Source organism: Mytilus californianus, unplaced genomic scaffold, assembly GCF_021869535.1.
Source record: "Mytilus californianus isolate M0D057914Y unplaced genomic scaffold, xbMytCali1.0.p SCAF_7, whole genome shotgun sequence".
NCBI lineage: Eukaryota > Metazoa > Mollusca > Bivalvia > Mytilida > Mytilidae > Mytilus > Mytilus californianus.
The window spans coordinates 101,899,862-101,920,080 of NW_026262723.1; the positions used below are offsets into that span (position 1 = coordinate 101,899,862).

The 20,219-nt window shown below is 31.9% G+C and overlaps 1 protein-coding gene across 1 annotated transcript; it reads right to left on the reverse strand.

The window, feature by feature from the left end:
• Window positions 1-334: 334 nt before the first annotated feature.
• LOC127708200 (serine/threonine-protein kinase 19-like) lies at window positions 335-20,111 on the reverse strand. Its single transcript, XM_052213049.1, has 8 exons — window positions 20,044-20,111; window positions 11,292-11,400; window positions 8,487-8,638; window positions 7,781-7,922; window positions 6,852-6,948; window positions 6,191-6,347; window positions 5,038-5,126; window positions 335-4,544 (listed from the first exon to the last, which is right to left on the reverse strand). The coding sequence occupies exons 2-8, from the start codon at window positions 11,392-11,394 to the stop codon at window positions 4,502-4,504; spliced, it is 783 nt and encodes a 260-aa protein (XP_052069009.1). The 5' UTR covers window positions 11,395-11,400; window positions 20,044-20,111; the 3' UTR covers window positions 335-4,501.
• Window positions 20,112-20,219: the final 108 nt, after the last annotated feature.

Sequence of the window (20,219 nt, forward strand, 5' to 3'; positions counted from 1 at the left end):
TCTTGATTCTGCAAAATTTTCAATCAAACAAGCAGCAAAAATGACAAATTTTACTATTCTTAGTTCTAATTTAATCTTAAATAAAAGGTAGCAATTTCAGGCCTTCACTTCATCAAAAGAAATATTTATGTTTCGAACATTTCTAGACTTTTCGCATGCTTGCCTTGTTTGCACTATCAGAAAAAGTTAAAGCCCACTCAACCAAAAAAAAACAATTTCTAGCACCTAATCTTTCCATGTGTGAATTTTTCAATTGTTTGCACTATCAGAAAAAGTTAAAGCCCACTCAACCAAAAAAAAACAATTTCTAGCACCTAATCTTTCCATGTGTAAATGGTTTTTATGAACAAATACACATACACCTGGTAATTCTGAAATTCAACATATGTCTTTGAATAAGTAAAAAAAAATGAAGAAAAAAACACACATTGAACTTGTTACAGTTTAATTCCAGTATACCTTATGTTGAAGAAACTTGTAACAATGGATTTCAATTAAAGGTGTAGTGAATGTAACTTTTCTTGATTCTGCAAAATTTTCAATCAAACAAGCAGCAAAAATGACAAATTTTACTATTCTTAGTTCTAATTTAATCTTAAATAAAAGGTAGCAATTTCAGGCCTTCACTTCATCAAAAGAAATATTTATGTTTCGAACATTTCTAGACTTTTCGCATGCTTGCCTTGTTTGCACTATCAGAAAAAGTTAAAGCCCACTCAACCAAAAAAAAACAATTTCTAGCACCTAATCTTTCCATGTGTGAATTTTTCAATCCTTCAATCATTAAATTATACTGGAAACCATAGAAAATAGTCTAGATGTATTACAGAAATATGTTCTGTAAAATGATTATGAAAATGCAACCCTCTGAAATAATAGAACACTGAGGGAGGACTAAAACAGTTTATAGTACCTAGCAGTCACCCGTAAAAAACTGTACCTACATGATAGGGTTAATAAAAGTAGTATAAATCTTATTCATTAATTGACCCCTCAACTTGGGATTATACATAACTTTGATATACAAAATTTGTTAATCACTCAGCATATCAAATCACTTAATTTATGACAAACATGTTTGATCTCAAACTTAATGCTACCAGAAAACAAAATTCCGACCATAAAAATCTCTAATTATTAGATCACATGTCAGTTCTTTAATACAATACAATTATCAATATGCATCTATCTATAACTAAAAGGTACAATGCAGAGTCCTACACACCATTCCACATTTTTGTAAGACTTTTATAAATGTAGTTTCTTAAAAAGTTATATATAACTTACATATACATATATCTAATAAGTTCTTGGTGAACTGAACCCTACTGGCCAAGTGATATACAAAAACTTTCATAACAATCCTAAAAACTATCAAACAAAGTGGATTCTATGATTTAATACTGAATAGATCAGCATCACTGTAACAATTTAACTAGAAGATGGAGAACATGTCTTGAGGTATTATGAAAACTAATATTCATTAAAATATTGAAAGTACTGGGTTGCTACTCAATGTTACATAATGATCAGACATGTCTTAAATGACTATGTAAATGAGGAAATAAAAAATCCCAGGAGGCAGTAAAATATTGTCGTTTCCAAGAAGGATAGACAACACTATTGCAATGAAGAAAACAAAAGAAAAAACAAAAAAAAGTTTACAAACACTTCAGAGAATATTAAAGAATAAGCAACATGAACCCCACCAAAACCAGTGGTATCATTATATAATATACCATATTTTCTGCTACTTTTGTCTTTAAATTAGCCTAGTTGTTTCAGAGGACAACATAAAAGAGAGAATAGCTGATTAATGATGGAAATTTATAGTAACAAATCACATATGGGCTATGCAAGCTGAAAAGGTAAGGAAATTATTAAAACTTTATATTTATTGAAACCTAAATTAGTTACAAAATATAGCACAAATACACATGTAATTAGGAACCATTCCATAGCTACATATTCTAAAATGAGGGTAGTGTATATTGGGAGGTACTTCTACTACCGCTTTGATACTATTTTAAGAGATAAGAAACTAGAGCAACTGTCACAATGTTAGATAACATTTATAAAAATATAAAAGAAAGAAATGTGTACAATTTCTGCACTTTCTTACAGATTCAAAGATAAAAACACTTAGTATTTTGCTGATGAGTCAAGGTCATTTGTGCTATATTCCATCTTATTAACACTAAAACCTGCTTTCATACAAAAGTATTCATAAGTTAAACTTATCTTGTAGATTTGAGCTTTACATCACAAAAATCAACTAAACTACAATTTTTAATTGTTTGAATAAATAATTCATGCATTTGTACATTCTACAAACAACACAAACTAGAGGCTCCTTGGATTCCAAAAATACTCAACATCAAAACTTTAAGCAACAGTGGACTGGTTTGTTTCTGGCTACCAATGTATACTGTTCTCTCCCTCAGGTGTTGTCAGGTATTTTTATGTCTGTTTGTTTTTTAAGAAGTTTTCTAATGAGTGTACACCCAAGTACATCATTTTCAGATGAGGAGCTTGTTGCAGATTATTGAGATACTAGATTGTGGAAAAGTTGTAAGTTGAATGAAACGCAAAAAGATAATGTAGATTATTATTTGAAGAGTTGTTATCTAAAAATTTCATCTGAGGCCTGCATGCATAAAAAAAAAAACTTTGGTAAAGGAAAAGGGGGAGGAAAGGGTTTGAATCTCAACATCTTGGCATTTCAAGAAGCTACATCAAATATCCTCAACCAAAATAATGTTGTAAATGAATAGCAATACAAATATTTATGTTGCATTGTGCTTTGCATTAAATTTTCTTTAATATTTTTTTTTTGCATGGCAATGTTTAAACAAGAACCACACAAGTCCCATCGCCCCAATGGAATATCAAAATGGTCATCCCTTTATTCCTAATCACTAGGTAGCCCTGAACTTTTCTATTGTCACCTATTTTGATTTTCCTCCAGCCCACTCAAGTTCTCATGCTTTCTGACCACTCTACTCCTAGCCCACCACCCTTGAACCAAAGGTTCCATATATCAGAAGTCCAAGGTCCCTAACCCTGTCCACCTTGCTCTTACATGTAGATATTATAGGGGCCCTTTTAAAGAGTTTGGGGATGAGATGCTGCATTTTTTAGAAAATGATAAATTATTTCAGAATGTTCGTACACCCTCATTTCAGTCATATTAAACTATTCCAATTTAGTTGATATTTTTGTTTCTATACATAACCAGTGTAATTTGGTCACATCGCTTGACGTAGAAACAAAACAACCTAGTGGCAGCAATCTTTAACTCACAAAGTAATTAACTATGTTTGAAACCAAGTTTTATACAACTATGATTTTTTTTATAATGGCCTAAATTATTGGCTGCTGATAATTTTTTCTGTTACAGTGTTTTCTCTATCTATTAAAATTTTCAATATGATTGCCAAAACACAATATTGGGTAAAACTTGTCATTAAAGGGCAAAATTCCTATAGGATGTTGATGATAATTAATAATTTTTAGAATCTTCTTGAAATATCTGAAATCTAACCAGAAATCATTAGATATTTTTTGACAGACATATCTGTTTTGGGGGGTTTGTATGCTACTGAAACATTTATACTTATTTCAATATGTCTAGCTCAAGACTACCTTAAACCTCATAACACTTAATATAATGTGTTAGTTTAGCCTGGTTTTAACTAAGATATTGACCATTGTTTTGAGGAATAACTTTCAATCATTAAAAAAAATCCTATTGCTGTCCAGAGAAGTGGAAAAACTCATGATAAAAGGATGGTTATTTTGAATAACTGGACACATGTAGTGATCAGACATTCATATAATAAATTAATTCAAATAAATAAATAAACAGCTAATATACTATCATATATAAATAATTTTGGTATTATACAAAATAAACTATCACATATATAACATTTTTTCACATATATGGCTACCTCATAAAACATTTATCAGTTATTTAAAATATTTCTGTTAATTCTAGTTAGGATAATTTACAATGTTACTTGACATTTTAAATGCTTCTTGTTACTTTGTTTATAAGACTGTCATTCCTTATACAATATCAGAAATTTTCATTGATATTTCTATTTTGTTTAAAAATAAAACAATAGCAAATTCATGTTTCAGATTTAAACTAATAGCTACAAGAAAAATAGAGACTTGTAGAATTAATTTTTAAAACTCAAGCATGTTTTTACCAATGCAACACTTTGTGTTCGATACAAAAATTTAAAAAACAAAACAAAAAAAATGAATTCATAATTCTTTAGAATTCCTACTCTGAAGAAGAACAATTTTGTTTACATGGTCATGTTTAAACAGGAACCATGCAAGTTTAACAAGTACTGTACTCATAAAAAATTCCCTATCACATTCAAACTAATAAATACATGTGTTTAACAAAGAACAATACAAACACACAGCATCATCATCATCAATAACATCCCAGTCTTCATACATCACATTCTAATGAGAGTTTTCATCAATCTTTCAATCTTAGCAGCTGTCCCGAGGTTGTTTGTATACTGTAAAATCAACATTTCTTTATATAAAAATTTGGAATGGTTAAAAAGATGAAATAGAAACTTTACAAGCCTGTACACACACATCAGACATCATTGTATAATAGTTTTTTTACTTAGACACTGGCATTGGTGATTAGTAGAAGTTAAATGATGCAATTAATATTTTTAGAATTTATTTGACTATGTGCAATTTTCTGTGTTTGAACATATTGTTAGAATGATAACTGTATGCTAGGCAGACCAAGATTTTAAAGTAGTATGTAGGAAGTGATTATAATAAAAATCATAACCTTAAGTGACATTACAGAATATTCATTGTCAGTCAAAAAGAGAAATTAGAAAAATTAAAAATAATTTTCCATGCTGTAATTTGTTGGCCAGTGCCATGTGTCTTCTTTTTTTTAGGGGTTGCTGTCTCCTTGATGTAACCCACATCTTTTATTCATATTTATGGGGGGAAAATCTTTCTTTTCTCAATGTTACAATACTTTACCTGAGTATCAGATCAGCACCAATAATATCTTGTAGATGATATGTTAATCCTAAACGACACATTTTAGGTAATTTTCTCTGTTCTAAATCCTACAAGAAAAAATATAAATTAGAAGATATGAAATTAAAGTTTTCATCCCAAGAATTTCTTCAATGGCATTTAACGAACTGAACACATCTACTGACTTTTTTCCAAATGAACACTAGATTTACAAATCAATTCATCTTGAAAGCATAACACATGATTTAGGATAAATGATCAAACATCTATATACAAAATATGCATAATCTGAAAAGGAAATGTCTAAGCCATTCTCCATAAAGTCTGAATAAATTGAAATTTAAAAAAAAAAAAAAAAAAGGATACACATACTAACTTTTGTGATGAAAATTAAGATTTCAAGATGTATTTTTTTTCTAAATTTTAATAAATGATATATTTTTTTACTGTGACTTGACTGTAAGTGTTGCTCTCCACTTATTGCAGTTTACTAAAAATTCTGACCAAATTGAAATTTGTTTTATCAAACCAAATTGTTCAACTGGTTAGAAATTTTAACGAATTGCTATAGAAAACCACAGTCAAGTTGTAAAAGTGCAAGGTGAAAATTTTGAAGGCCTTGCTCAATTACTTAACATCTTTGCACAATTAGTTTCTTTGTTGAATTAATGAGATGAAACATTGAACTCTAATAAAAAATTATGAGCTAACCAGAGAAAAATTGTTAAAGGCATGTTTTTACATCTGAAGACTTGAGAATTTTTGAGAAAGTTAAAGGGAGATTATTCAAACTTTATAAGAAAAAATGGACATAACAAAATTTACTTATATAAGTATATTATTATTTACTTCTTCAAGTAAATAAAGATAACTTGTACAAGTAGTACCCCTGACTGACTAGTGATCAGGTTGCTATGACTTAAATAGTTTTTTTTTTTTTGTAAACTATACGTTATTTTGTCCACCTAGACCTAGGTTGCAGTGATATATATATATAGGCAAATGTGAAATATGTAATGAGACTATTACCTTTGTCAGGACAAGATTGCATTATTGATCCATATATGTAAATGTAAACCAGAAAAGCAAACTACTCCCCTCACCTAGACCCAGGTGTCCATCACTAAGAAGAATATGCAAACATACTACATACATTTTTGAGTATTTCCTTGTATTTGCTTTTTTTTATCATGGTTAGTATGGCTTTCCTCCCACGCAGTAAACTTTTCATAAACATTCCAGTATTGGGTACAGCTAACCACCAACTACCAACAGTTCTGTTTGTTAACACTGTGGCTTTCAGAAGTTGCCTATAAGAAAACAAAAAATACACATACATTGATATACACAAGATATATTAAACAATAGAACTTTTCATACTGTGGTCCTAGCAGCAAATATGAATACTTTAACCTCATAATTGAACTTTTTTAAGCTTTAAAGGTTTTCTAAGAGAGAGAGAGAGAGAAATATTTGACTCCTTAATCTAATGGAAAAATAAGAGATGTGGTGTATTAATTCATGATACAAAATCTCTACACATACTTTACAAATAATTTACAAGTACAATATCCCAGTTTTAAATTCTGAGACGGCAAATTGTTGGTAATGGAATTGTAGAACTAAAACACTTTTAAGTATCATTTCTTCATTTGATAGTGACTGTAACATGTAAGAACTAAGAAAATCAACCAACAATTGTTCCAATGAGCAAAGTTTGATGAAATTTCCACCAAAAGTAGGCAGTATATATTAATTTTTTTGGATTATACATTGAAGTTTAATATATTTGTTATTTCCTGTTCTATACTTACGTAATATCGTCGTCTTTAAAGTTATATTCTTTTATCAATGTATCTTTATTTACATATACATCATTACACCTCTTCACAATGGTGTTAACAAATTTATCTGAAAACCAGTAAATATTTCAAATTAGTGGATATTATGGATAATCTGATTATGTAAGAGGAATGTGCTGAAAAACTAGATATCATTGAGATGGGAGCCATCTCTGTGGGCCCCGCTGTGAATAATGTGTGGTAAAAAATTTGTATCTTTATCATTGGAATGGGGTTGTCAACTGAAACCAAAGTTTTTGACCTTGACTTTTGACCTAGGAAGTTGTACATAAATTATGACACACCCTCTGGTGTTGGTTTATATACGTATCAAGTATAAACTTTGAAATCATAACGGTTCTCAAGATATAGAGCGGACACAATTTGTTACGGACGGACAGACGGACAGACTGATCACTATAGGGTGTCTGCCATTCAGCGGGGCCCTAATGAAACAAATGAAGCATTTATTTGAACTTAATTTTTGTTCACTGCATAGTGTCAATCTATCAAAAACTTTCTTTATTTTCCCTATCTACCTAAATACCATATTGGATCTGAATAGTTGCATTCCCATTGTCTATACCTTTATTTTATATAGATATATGAACAATACTTTTGTTTAATTACAATTTTTGTTTGTTTGTTGGTGTTGAAGACCGCTTTCAGCTATATTGTGACAATCAGTATTATTGGTGGAGGAAACTAAGAGTACCCAGAGAAAACTCTGACATTCAGCCAGAAAATTGGCAATCCTTGTCATTAAGATTGAAGTCAAAAATAATTTGCAATGAAAAAAGATCAGACTCACATTTTTTTTATTGTTGGGTTGATGTCACATTGACATGTACTCCAAATCTTTTTTACTCATACTATCTAATTTTTCCTTAATTTTATTTTACCTGCTATATTTTTTGGCACAGAAACTTCAGCCATAACTCGGGTCACATGACATCTGTAATCTTCTGTAAACACAACTGCATATTCATCAAACTCAGATCCTATCTTAAATATCTTTATCAAACCTTTATTTTTCAGATCATTCTGAAGATAAAAAATATTTTTCAATAAGACAATGACATGGAAATCTGCTGTTAAAGTGTCTTTAAGGATGTAATTCTTATAAAAATCATGTCTTATTTTCATATTGAATGTTTTTCATTAAACCTTATTTAACGTTGAGTATATCTTTTTTTTTGCTACCTGACCAACAGCAGTGTTGATGAAAATAGGATCCCTACTATGGACATTACAGTATAATTAATGATTCTAACAAAACAAACAAAAAAGTTTACTTTTTTTTTCAAGTCATTTGAAAAAGTCTCTAAAAAAGTTCATGCATCAAACACTGAGAGGAGGGGGGCTCTTGATTTGAAAAGCATACCTCACCATATTGCCCTGCATATCAATCAATTACAACAACAAGAGTTGTCACTTTTTAACAGTTTACATTTAGGCTCAAAAATTAAATGTATACTGTATGGGATATTTCCTAATGTGTCCTGCTACTTCAAACATGCAAATTCTGTTTCAATGTATCAAACAATATTAATTCCTGTCATTTTGTATGATATTGTTTACCAATTACAATAAAACATTCCAACTTACCAGCTCTTTATCAACAACAGTTCTGTTTTTGTTCAAACTGTATAACTGATGTTTCAGTACCATTGGTGGAAGTCGATGTTCAAATTTATCTAATGGAAATAAGTTTTTAAAATACAGCAAATACACCTCTGTATCAGTTGGCACTCTAGATACTGAAATATAACATTTATAGTAAATGTAATAAACATTTATACTTTTCATTCTTTATAACATCAAAGAGAAAGAAATGGCAATGGAATACTGAATGTACAGTACACACAGAGAGGGAGTAATCATGCACTCTTTCCACCGATTCAGAGTGTAGCGGTGTCACACCGCGAATCACGGATTATACTCCCAATTTCCTCCAAAAATTCTCTCCCAACACCGTGTGGCTGTTAATTGATTTATTGCCCATCGGATGTACTAAAAATTAACGACGCGTGACAACATAATCGGATTAGCCAGATTATTTACCTATGTACATTTAATCGATCTTGATTGCACCTGTGTGCTTTAAAACACGGTATTAAATCTGAATAACAAATGTTTTCCTTTCTTTGACAGATTAGATGTGACATCAGCATTCAGAAGAAAATAATTATTATTATATGTTTTTGCCCCATGTCATTGTCACTTAAAAAAACATACGAATGAATAAAAATATGAAGAAAAAAACTTGTTATTTTGTATTTCTATTATAGTCCGGTCAGGTCATACATTGTATTCTTTCAACAAAAGACAATTTTACAACCATTAGGAAACTTTATGACTTACTCAAATAGCCATATCCGGTGCATTAATTGTTCACTATATAAAAATCAACTGGCTTAAAACAAAATGTTGTTTTTAAGGTAACTCGTCCAATCTGAACCACAAAGTAAATTTATCTGATCAACAAGTGAACTTTGTCATTTTCAATTTATTTTGCAATGTTTCACTACTCGTTACGTAACTGACTTGAATTATTAGAGTTTCCAGAAGAAACTGTCAAGTGGCAGCTCTGTTGAACAAAGGGATCACGTTTTGTATGCATGCTTTTTGTTATAAAAACATTTTACTGTGAGAAATTTTGCACCCAAGCCACAACACAACATTCACAATTTAATTAATTATAAGAAAAAAATACATGCGTTTACCTCTGTAATTGATCTTTAATTATAAAAAATAAAATTGGATGCGCGTAATCCGTATGTTAGTTATAAATCCTTGGCGTTATGAAAAAAACAATTATTTCAACAATTACCGTGAAAAAAAAAAAAATCAAATATATCTACGAAAAACATTTAAATTAAATTATTGCATGTGCCCAGATGCACTTATGCTACAAGAAAAGATTATGTTAAAATAATAAGTGGACAGAATTTTAACACTCTACACATTTTCACTGAGGATCTTTACCATGTTTACTAATGCCCTACTAAACGACATGCACCGTATTTTCCCCAACCTTAAATGAATATTGTTGACCATGGAAGTATAACTACCAGACTGATAAAATATAAAAAATAAAACAGTTAAAGAAGACGTGTTTCGTTTATTTGGAAAAGGATTATATTTTAGATTCTGGTAATTCAATTGTAAATGGACTTTCCAGAGCCTCAATACTAACGCACAAAAATGTCAATCATTACATAGCAAATTTAACCCTGAATGAATTTTCCCAAGGTCGTTCAGTAAGGTCACCTGAGTTTACTATTACATGATATTTCCCGCCATATGAAAATCTCATGCAGTGGACAAAATTGATGTCAGCTATTTTTTTAGTATACTGTATATACCGTGGAATTTTCCCACAGCAAATTAATTTCCTTTAAGATCGCTGTCCAAAATACAACACACAAGTTTACATGCATTGTGCGTAAATAAATATTATGCAACAACGAGTCAATGCAGCACCATTAAAGCACAAAACTGCCATACCAGTTGACCATAGTGTTATACATAGGTTATAACTTTCCCCTGCTCGCTAGAAAGAGCAAATTTTAATTATTAATTTGATCAGAAAAGACCACACAGAGTTAATACTCATTCATTCATTCAATTAATACCCATCGTATGACCAATATGTCATGCGTAAACCACATATTTGTGTACCAAGGTTGATTTACCTATGGAAGTATTCCTGTTGTCGCCGAAATGTATTAAATATCAAAGAAATACCAACCAATCGTAGTAAGAAACAAAATGAATGGTAAATAATTTGTTTTTTTATTTGCATATACAAAAGTTTGAGACACATAATTTTCGTTAAAATGCTCACATTTATACATTGGCGATAGTTTCCTTTTATTTTTACACATCGTAAATAAAATATTATTTTACCGGTGAGAAAAAAAAAAAAAAAAACGAGGTCAAAATCAAGTATAGTTATTTTTTTAATAAAACTATTTAATCCAATTGAAGAATTAAAGACAACATTTTGCTTTTAAATCTTTTATTTGTTTCAAGCAATTAGACATATAACTTGATTATAAATAGACAGGAAATACAATTGTTTAATTACATAAGAATTTCAAATACCCTGACTGTCGCATGCCGGCATAGAACAGAAGTATTAGGGCAATTAATTACCTGGTGTGACACGGTGTGACACGGTGTGACACTGTGCTGGGAGAGATGTCGCTAATACAATAAACAAAAGGTAGCGAATTTACGCAGAAGTCAGAGGGAATACTCCCAAATTTCTCAGAGAATTTAGGGAGGGATAATGGAGTTTCCTGGTGTCACTCCGTGAAAAATTGCGGTGTAAGAAGTTAGGAAACATGTTCGCTTTAACTGTACTGTATATGTCTTATTTGAACTCATGTTATAATGTATATTTACCTTCTTCCCTTTCAGCATCAGTTATAGGTACTTTGTTACGAGATTCTGTACATACTTTCTTCTTTTTGTAGAATTCAGGCATCAATGTCCTTTTTCTACTCATCTTGAGCTGGAATACACAAGCATAAAATTTATTGATACAATAATCATATCAAGTTTCACCCTTTTCACATTTTATATCAATCCACCTTAGTGGTGTACTTGATTCATGGTCAAAGAGAGCAAAGAGGATTGTGAAACACAAATGACTCTGAATTCCTAGCCATGTCAAAGCAAAGACTTAAAAATTGACTTGCTTATTATGCGATGTATGATAATTTCTTATTTTGACATGAGACCAATAATCTTGCTATTGCTGCATTGCAATGAGACATTTAGTCTTTCTCCAAAATACACAAAACCTGTATGTTCCATGGGTCGAAGAAGAAATAAACAAAAGATTACTCAAATTAAATATTAAAAGAGCCATCAAGAAAGAACAGAAACAAACACAAAGACTAAATCAGGATTTTTTACTTTTTTTATTTATTCACCACAAGTATTATAACAATGATTATTATAATAAAAGATTTGACAAAACAACAGTGTATTAAGTACAGCACATAATGTCAATTAAGTGTTATAATTTTTTATAATAAATAAATGTGATTAACTTCCACATTATCAATATATATATTTTGTTTAAGTCAGGACAAAACCACTTACTTTCCAGGGGTGAACTGACCTTATTAAGCAAAACAACTCGCTGGGAACGGGATTCACAGAGAAAAAAACCCTACCCTTACTATTTACTATGTACATACATGTACATCATATCTGTCAACCTCTGAAAATGAAAATGCAGGTCATGACCTGCATTGAAGAAGAAAGTCTCAGGTCATAAGATGTACAAACTTTTTTCAGCTGAATTTAAGTATTTAGGGGACATTTTTTATATTTTAAATCGAACAGTTTCCAAATCATGTTCACATGGTTAAGTACTTACTGAACATAATTTAAAACTTCAATTTTATTTTCTCTTTCCATTTATTATTACTAATTTTTTATACTCTATCTATTCCAGACATACCCCCTCTTCATGTTTCATTCACACTGTTTTAAATCAACCTTTAAATCATATGCTTCCTGGTTTTATTTAGCAAGTAAGCACTACAGAGCTTTACTCTATATTTCATGTAGAAGCTGTTAATATTACTGTGGATTCATTTTTATTCGTGGTATACCAATTTTCGTTGGTTTCGTGGGTCACAGCGAACCACGAATTTAAGAATTCAACGAAGAATAATCCCGAGAAATGTGTATGGAGTCGGATGTTTATTTCCAGTTATGTTATGCAGTTCATGTATAGTGTTGACTAGCGATAAACATTGTAACATAACACGTGTTTTTATTGAAAGAAGATACAAGTATTTTGATTAAATCAATAATAAATATATCGAATATCAGTGATAATTTACTTTTTAAAATTGATTAAAACTGTTCATGGACAATAACTGCAAGTTGTTAATTACCGTGTCATAGTTTGGTTTACTGGTGATTAAAAATCAATAGGATTAAGTACGGGGATATTGCCCGCATGTAATATTGTTTATGACAGAAACATTTATTTTCACACCTTTTACTTATATGACTGTTTATTATATCGTGATTAGGGAAATGAGCTTTCAATCATAGAGTTTTGAATGCCTTATAAAATTCCGACAAGAAGTTATAAATTGTAAAACAAACAAATAATTAGTTGTCTCTGTCCATTATTGTAATGGAAGTTTTCATGAACACTTTAACCTAGAATGACCAAGCGAGGATTTTGACAATTCAAAACGTTTTCAATGAATTCCTTCTTTTTTGTTTGTTTTATTATTGATCAAACTAAGGAGGTTATATGATCTCCTAAATCAAAAAGAAATCCACGAATTACGAATCTGAATTTATTTTTTTTTGTGATCAGCAATCCACGAATTTACGTATACCACGAAACGTCTTTTTTTCTCTATCCACGAAAATTGATACCCACGAAAATAACTGAATCCACAGTAGTTGATATAATTTAAAATTGAAGCATTCAAAGAAAGTAGAGATGAAAAAAATAATTTCCAAAATATTCATTTTTTAATTGTCCTAAGAAAATTATAATCATTTGAGTAATATTCCTATATATCTTTGAATTCAATTTGCCTTAGATTTAATTATTACAAAACATCAATTTAAGGAGTATACTGTGAAAAGTGACAAAAAAGGGGGAGTAATTCGAATTTTTTGTCAAATATTTTTGAAATACACAGATTAGTTATGACCTTAGGCTAAGGTGATTGGTTTAAATTAACAGTGTGTTTGACACCAAAGCTGTCAAGTAAAGCCATGCACTTAATGGGTCACTTTATTTGACTGTTTACACAGCTAGCTGAACTTCCTGTACAGGAAGAATTACGAATTTGTCCGTATTTCAAAGGAAAATCACTTATGAAATAAAAAGTCTCAAGGCACAAGAATACGGGTGAAAGCTGGTCAAATGCCTAAGTATCGGGTTATTTGATGACCCAGGCAACTACAGGAAAATCCCAGGTGTGCTCTTTAATTCCCAGGTGTGACCCGCAAAATTGGGTAGTTGACAGGTAATGTACATGTACATGTACATGCATGATGTACATTGTCACACATTAACCTTAAAATAGCTCATGACAATTATAACCTATAACCGATCATAACCCTGTCAATCAAAGCCGATATTCGTTCATTTAATCCAAACTTAAGTTTTGCTGCAGTTATTTTCACTCTCCAACAATGAACAACTGCAAAAGCAGTGTTCCAGCTAGGTCGTTTTCACAGGGCAGTCCTCCCGTCCTTTCCCGAGTGCCGCTCTGTGCCCTTTTAAAGACGCCCTACCCTTTTTTGTAAGTCCATGCCTTTATTGCCGTAATATTTTGATGAAAATACAATTATTCTACCTGTCTTCATATTTATGACAAGTTTATGACCCTCCGCTAATTAACAATTACAGCAGGTGTAATAAGTTGTGATTACAGATAAATTTAAATTGACCTTTTAAACTAGTTTTAATCCAGAAGAAAGTAAAAACAATGCTTGACTGTACCTTTCATTGAATATCTATATCCAAATTAAATTAATTAAAGCTGTAATCCAAAATCACAAATTGACTGCTTTGTTTACATTTGTTGAAAGCCATGTGCTTTTTTGGCAGGAAAATCAGGAAAACCCTTATAACAAGAAACAGTTACATTTCATTGTTATTTATAGACAGTAAGATTTTCATTTTGATTAACTGCTAAGATTATTTCATTAAAAATGAATACTTACTTGGGGTGAAACTGATACTTTAATACTCTACATCCAGGGGTGTGTAAAATGGAAAAGGGGGGGGGGGGGGTATATATAATATTACAATAAGTTGAACAGTGTGAAAAGACATGGTTAACAGATTTTAATTCTGAAAAACTCAATGTGGTTCATTATAATTCATTTATTATTTCTATCATAATCAGAAACACTGGGCTACATGTATATGGACTATTAATAAGTATGTACATGTAGTAAAAATACCCTGGTAGGGCCTTAAAATTTCTACTGGGCCCTTGGAAAAAAGTTTTGGGATCCAGGTTGGCCCCTGGAGAAAATGTAAGGTATTGTTTCTGACTGTATTGCAGATCTAGTGGTAGTATTTTAACTGACATGCACAATTCATTTCACTAATGAAACAAGAAATGATTGTAACAGGATGCTGTTACGAAGTCTCCCAAACGAAGCTCCAATAATTCGAAATTCCCAGTGTCGCCTGACATTGGACAAAGTCCAGTGAAAATTGGTTTAGTCCAGTAAAGTATATGCATTAGTGATGCCTGGGGACTAACCCTGTATATCATTCAAATCATCTTGGCATGACAAATCAGAATATATATGGTTTAGGGGTGGGGATCTCGACCATTTACAAGAAACTAGAACATTGGGGGTGGGGGGAACCCCTGTGGACTGACCCTATACAGTACAAATTTCGCGAAAGGCTTCCCAAACTCCGAACACCAAGTTTTTTCTTGGTGTGACACCAGGAAACTCCGACATCCCTCCCTAAATTCTCGGAGAAATTTGGGAGTATTCCCTCCGACTTCCGCGTAAATTCGCTACCTTTTGTTTATTGTATTAGCGACATCTCTCCCAGTCCGGTGTGACGCGGTGTCACACCAGGTAATTAATTGCCCTAATCCTTCTGATCTATACCGGCACGCGACAGTCAAGGTATGTGAGATTACATATGTAATTAAACAATTGTATTTCCTGTCTATTGATAATCAGGTTATATTTCTGATTGCTTGAAACAAATAAAAGATTTAAAAGCAAAACGTTGTTGTTAATTCTTTCAATTACACTGTACATTTAAAAATAGTTTTATTAAAAAAAAACTATATTTGATTTTTACCTCGTTTTTTTTTCTGGTCAGTAAATTAATATTTAATTTACAAAAGAGATATACTTGTGTAAAAATAAACGGAGACTTACGCTGAATAAATGTGGGCAGTTTAAAGGAAAATTACATGTCTCAAAGTTTTGTATACAAGTAAAAAAGAAAATATTATTCACTATTCATTATGCTAATAAGTCCACGCCATTTTCATTTTACGATTACATAATCGCTTGAAACAAATTAAAGATTTAAAAGCAGAATGTTGTTGTTAATTCTTTCAATTGCATTAAAGTTTTATAACAAAAACTATACTTGATTTTGACCTTGTTTAAGTTCATCGGTAAATTATTTTATTTACGAAAAGAGACATACTTGCGTAAAAATAAACGGAAACTAACGCTGAATATAAAAGTGAGCAGCTTAAAGAAAATTACGTGTCTCAAAATTTGTATATGCAAGTAAAAAAGAAAATTCTATTCACCATTCGTTATGCTTAATAAGTCTACGGCATTTTCTCTTTACGATTTGTTGGCATTACTTTAGGATAAATAATTACATTTCGGCTACAACAGGAATACTTATATAGCTGCATCAACTCGTCGTTGCATAATATTCATTTACGCACAATGAATGTAAACTTGTGTGTTGTATAAAGGACAGTGATTTTTAATTTTTTTAAAAGAAATTAATTGCCGTGGGAAGACGGTACACATCTCAGTGATCGACAGTCCGTGGTTGAACTTTGAACTTGACTTCGCTCACAATATTGAATGCTAAAAATAGTGACATCAATTTTGTCCACGAGATTTTTATTTGGCGGGAAATATTATCACGTAACAGTAAACTCAGGTGACCTTTCTGGATGACCGTGGGAAAATTCATTCGGGGTTTAAATTTGCTTTGGAATGATTGACATTTTGTATGCCTTAAGATTGAGGCTCTAGAAGGTCCTTTTACAATTGATTAACCGGAATCTAAAATATAATCCTTTTCTGAATAAACGAACACCAGCCTTTTAATTTTACGTTTCTCAGTCAACACAGGACATAAACCTGGACATTATTTATACGTCCATGGTCAACAATATACATAAATGGTAGATGAAAACAGGATGCATGTCGTTCAGTTCCTGTTGGGCGTTGGTAGAGATCCTCTGTGAAAATGTGTAGATCGTAAAAATCCGATCCACATTTTTTTCACATATTTCTTTCTTGTAGAACACGATATAATTTCATTTAAATATTCTATAGTATTAATTGTTGAAATACTTCTTTTTTTTATTTCGCCAAGGACTTTTAACGAGCAGTAAAATACGGATTGCGCCCATCCAATTTTATTTTAAATAATAAAGGATCAATAACAGATCATAACAGAGATAAACAACACATGATTTTTTTTTCTTCTTATAATTAAATTAGGTTGTGATTATTGTGTTGTGTCTGGGCGGGGAATGTCTCTCAGTGTTGTGTTTTTATGAATATAGGGCACATTGCATACAAAAAGTTTTCCCTTCGTTCAACAGAGTTGTCACTTTACAGTTTCTTTTCTGAGTTCAAATATTTCAAGTCGGTAATCTACCGAGGTAGTGAAACATAATATTTTACATTGCAAAATAAATTGAAAGTAACAGAGTTCACTTGTTGATCCGATAAATTAACTCTTGGGTTTAGATTGGACAAATTACCGTAAAAACATCATTTTGTTTTAAGCCAGTTGATATTTATATATTGAACAATTAATGAACCGGATATTGCTCACTGAGTAGGTCATAAAAGATTCTAATTGTAGTAAAATCGTCTTTGTTGAAAAAACAAAAATTATGACCTGACCGGACTATAATAAAAATACAAAATAAGTGTTTTATTCGTATTTTTATACGTTTGTACGTTTTATTTCAAATGACAATGACATGGGGCAAATACATACAAGAATAATTATCTTATTTTGAATGAAAATGTCACATTTTTATCTGTCAAAGAAAGGAAATCTTAATACCGTGTTTTAAAGCACACACGTGCAATCAAGATCGATTAAATGTACAAAGGTAATAAATCTGGCTAATCCGATTATGTTGTCACGCGTCATTAATTTTCAGTACATCCGATGGGCAATAAACCAATTAACAGCCACGCGGTGTTGGGAGAGAATCTTTGGAGGAAATTGGGAGTATAATCCGTGATTCGCGGTGTGACACCGCTACACTCCGAAATCCGTGATTAGAGTTCGCGATTACAAACTCTCTGTGCGTACTGTACATCATTCAAATGTTCGAGACCGGACGAACAGGAATATATATGGTTAAGGGGTGGGGATCTCAACCATTTACAAGATATTAGAACATTGGGGGTGGGGGGAACCCCTGGGGACTGACCGTATATGGCATTCAAATGTTCGAGACATGATGAACAGGAATATATATGGTTTAGGGGTGGGGATCTCAACCATTTACAAGATATAAGAACTTTTTCAAATGGCAGGGGGTCGGGATGACCCCTGGGGACTAACCCTGTATATCATTCAAACCATCTTGGTATGAAAAACCAGAATATATATGGTTTAGGGGTGGGGATCTCGACCATTTACAAGATATTAGAACTTTCTCAAATGGCAGGGGGTCGGAATGACCCCTGGGGACTAACCCGGTATATCATTCAAACCATCATAGCATGACAAACCAGAATATATATGGTTTAGGGGTGGGGATCTTGACCACTTACGAGATATAAGAACTTTCTTAAATGGCAGGGGGTGGGGGTGACCCCTGGGGACTAACCCTGTATTTCATTTTATGTGCTTTATCATGACAAACCAGAATATATATGGTTTAGGGGTGGGGATCTCGACCATTTACAAGATATTAGAACTTTCTCAAATGGCAGGGGGTCGGGATGACCCCTGGGGACTAACCCTGTATATCATTCAAACCATCTTAGCATGACAAACCAGAATATATATGGTTTAGGGGTGGGGATCTCAACCATTTAAAAGATATTAGAACTTTCTTAAATGACAGGGGGTGGGGGTGACCCCTGGGGACTCACCCTGTATTTCATTTAATGTGCTTTATCATTTAGAACATTTTCAATTAAAAAGATTGTGTCTATCACAAACGGTTTTCAATTTATAATCATTTGAAAATTTAAAAAAATAAAATCCCATAGGGTTCTATAGTAAAACCCTCCTTTCTTTTTGCCCCTCAAAGTACCCCTTTATAAACCCCAATGCACAAACAAAACCCTGATTGCACCACTAGACATGTTAGTCTAGCATATTGTGAAACCCTAAGTTAATATGACAAGCGGTTTTGGAGAACGGGTGCGGACAAGTTCAAATTTAAAAGTGGCGGAAGAGGAAGAAGAAGAAGAAGAAGAAGAAGAAGAAGAAGAATAATAAGAACTGAGCAAAACCAATAAGTCTTAATACTAAAAGACTTAATAAAAATAATTCTACAAAACGCCGCTGCGTAATATACGTCCTTGCATGGTCCCTTTAATACTGTTACCCAAAATAGGTTGATTTTTATCTAGCGTAAAAGTGACTAAACCCCCTCAAAACTCCTAGCTGAAACCCCTGCAGTTAACATAAGACAATGTTTGACATGCCCTTTTTGAAACATCAATCATCGTGCTAAAGTGCCCTTTTCATGATTGGCTCCCTGCCCTTTTGAAATCCTAGCTGGAACACTGAAAAGGGATACAACATTTATACACCTTATCGCTATTTAGTTCTTTCCTGAAAAACAGTTACTAAGACAACTTTCTGTCACAGAAACAGGTCATCAGTATTGCTATATATTAAATAAGCTGAGGGAGGAAAAAGTTAAGAAAGTGGACATTTGGAGATTTTGATAGATATGATAGATAACTATTCATTATTCATGCTTTGTTTGGAGTGTTTTTGATTGTTTAAACATGTCTCTATGCAAATTTCTATGAGCAATAGACGTCACAATTAATAAGTGATTGTTGCTGGACGCCAGAAGGTTATTCGGAGCAGATCTTTGCCTAAGGTCATTAAGTCTTTAGGAGACAAATTTCAGCTAAATACCAAAAGTGTAAATACGTTAATACATTGTTTAAACTGGGCCCCAGATAGCTTCAACTGGTTTGTGTCGTCATAAAAAAGTTTTGAAATTACTGATCTTATCAGGATTTGAATAAATAAGGATATGGTGTATAACTATAAGGCGCCGGCCAACAAAAGACCTCCTTTTAAAGAAAGAACAATAAATCAAAATTTGTGAATACTTTTGTTCACAATATAAAATCTTTGATGAAATCCATTCAATGGGCTTTATAAAAAAAATCCCACTAGTTAACTCGAAAACATCAAACATACTAAGATATCTTATTTCCTTTTGTCGCTTTTTTCTTGAGGAAATCTACATGGGGGCTGACATTTTTTTCTTTCGGTTGTAATGAAACAACAGATTTCATTGGCTGACAGATTTCATTAAACTTGATCTGATTGAGTAAATAATTGTTTCCTGTTCTATTTTTTTATTTTCACTTTCG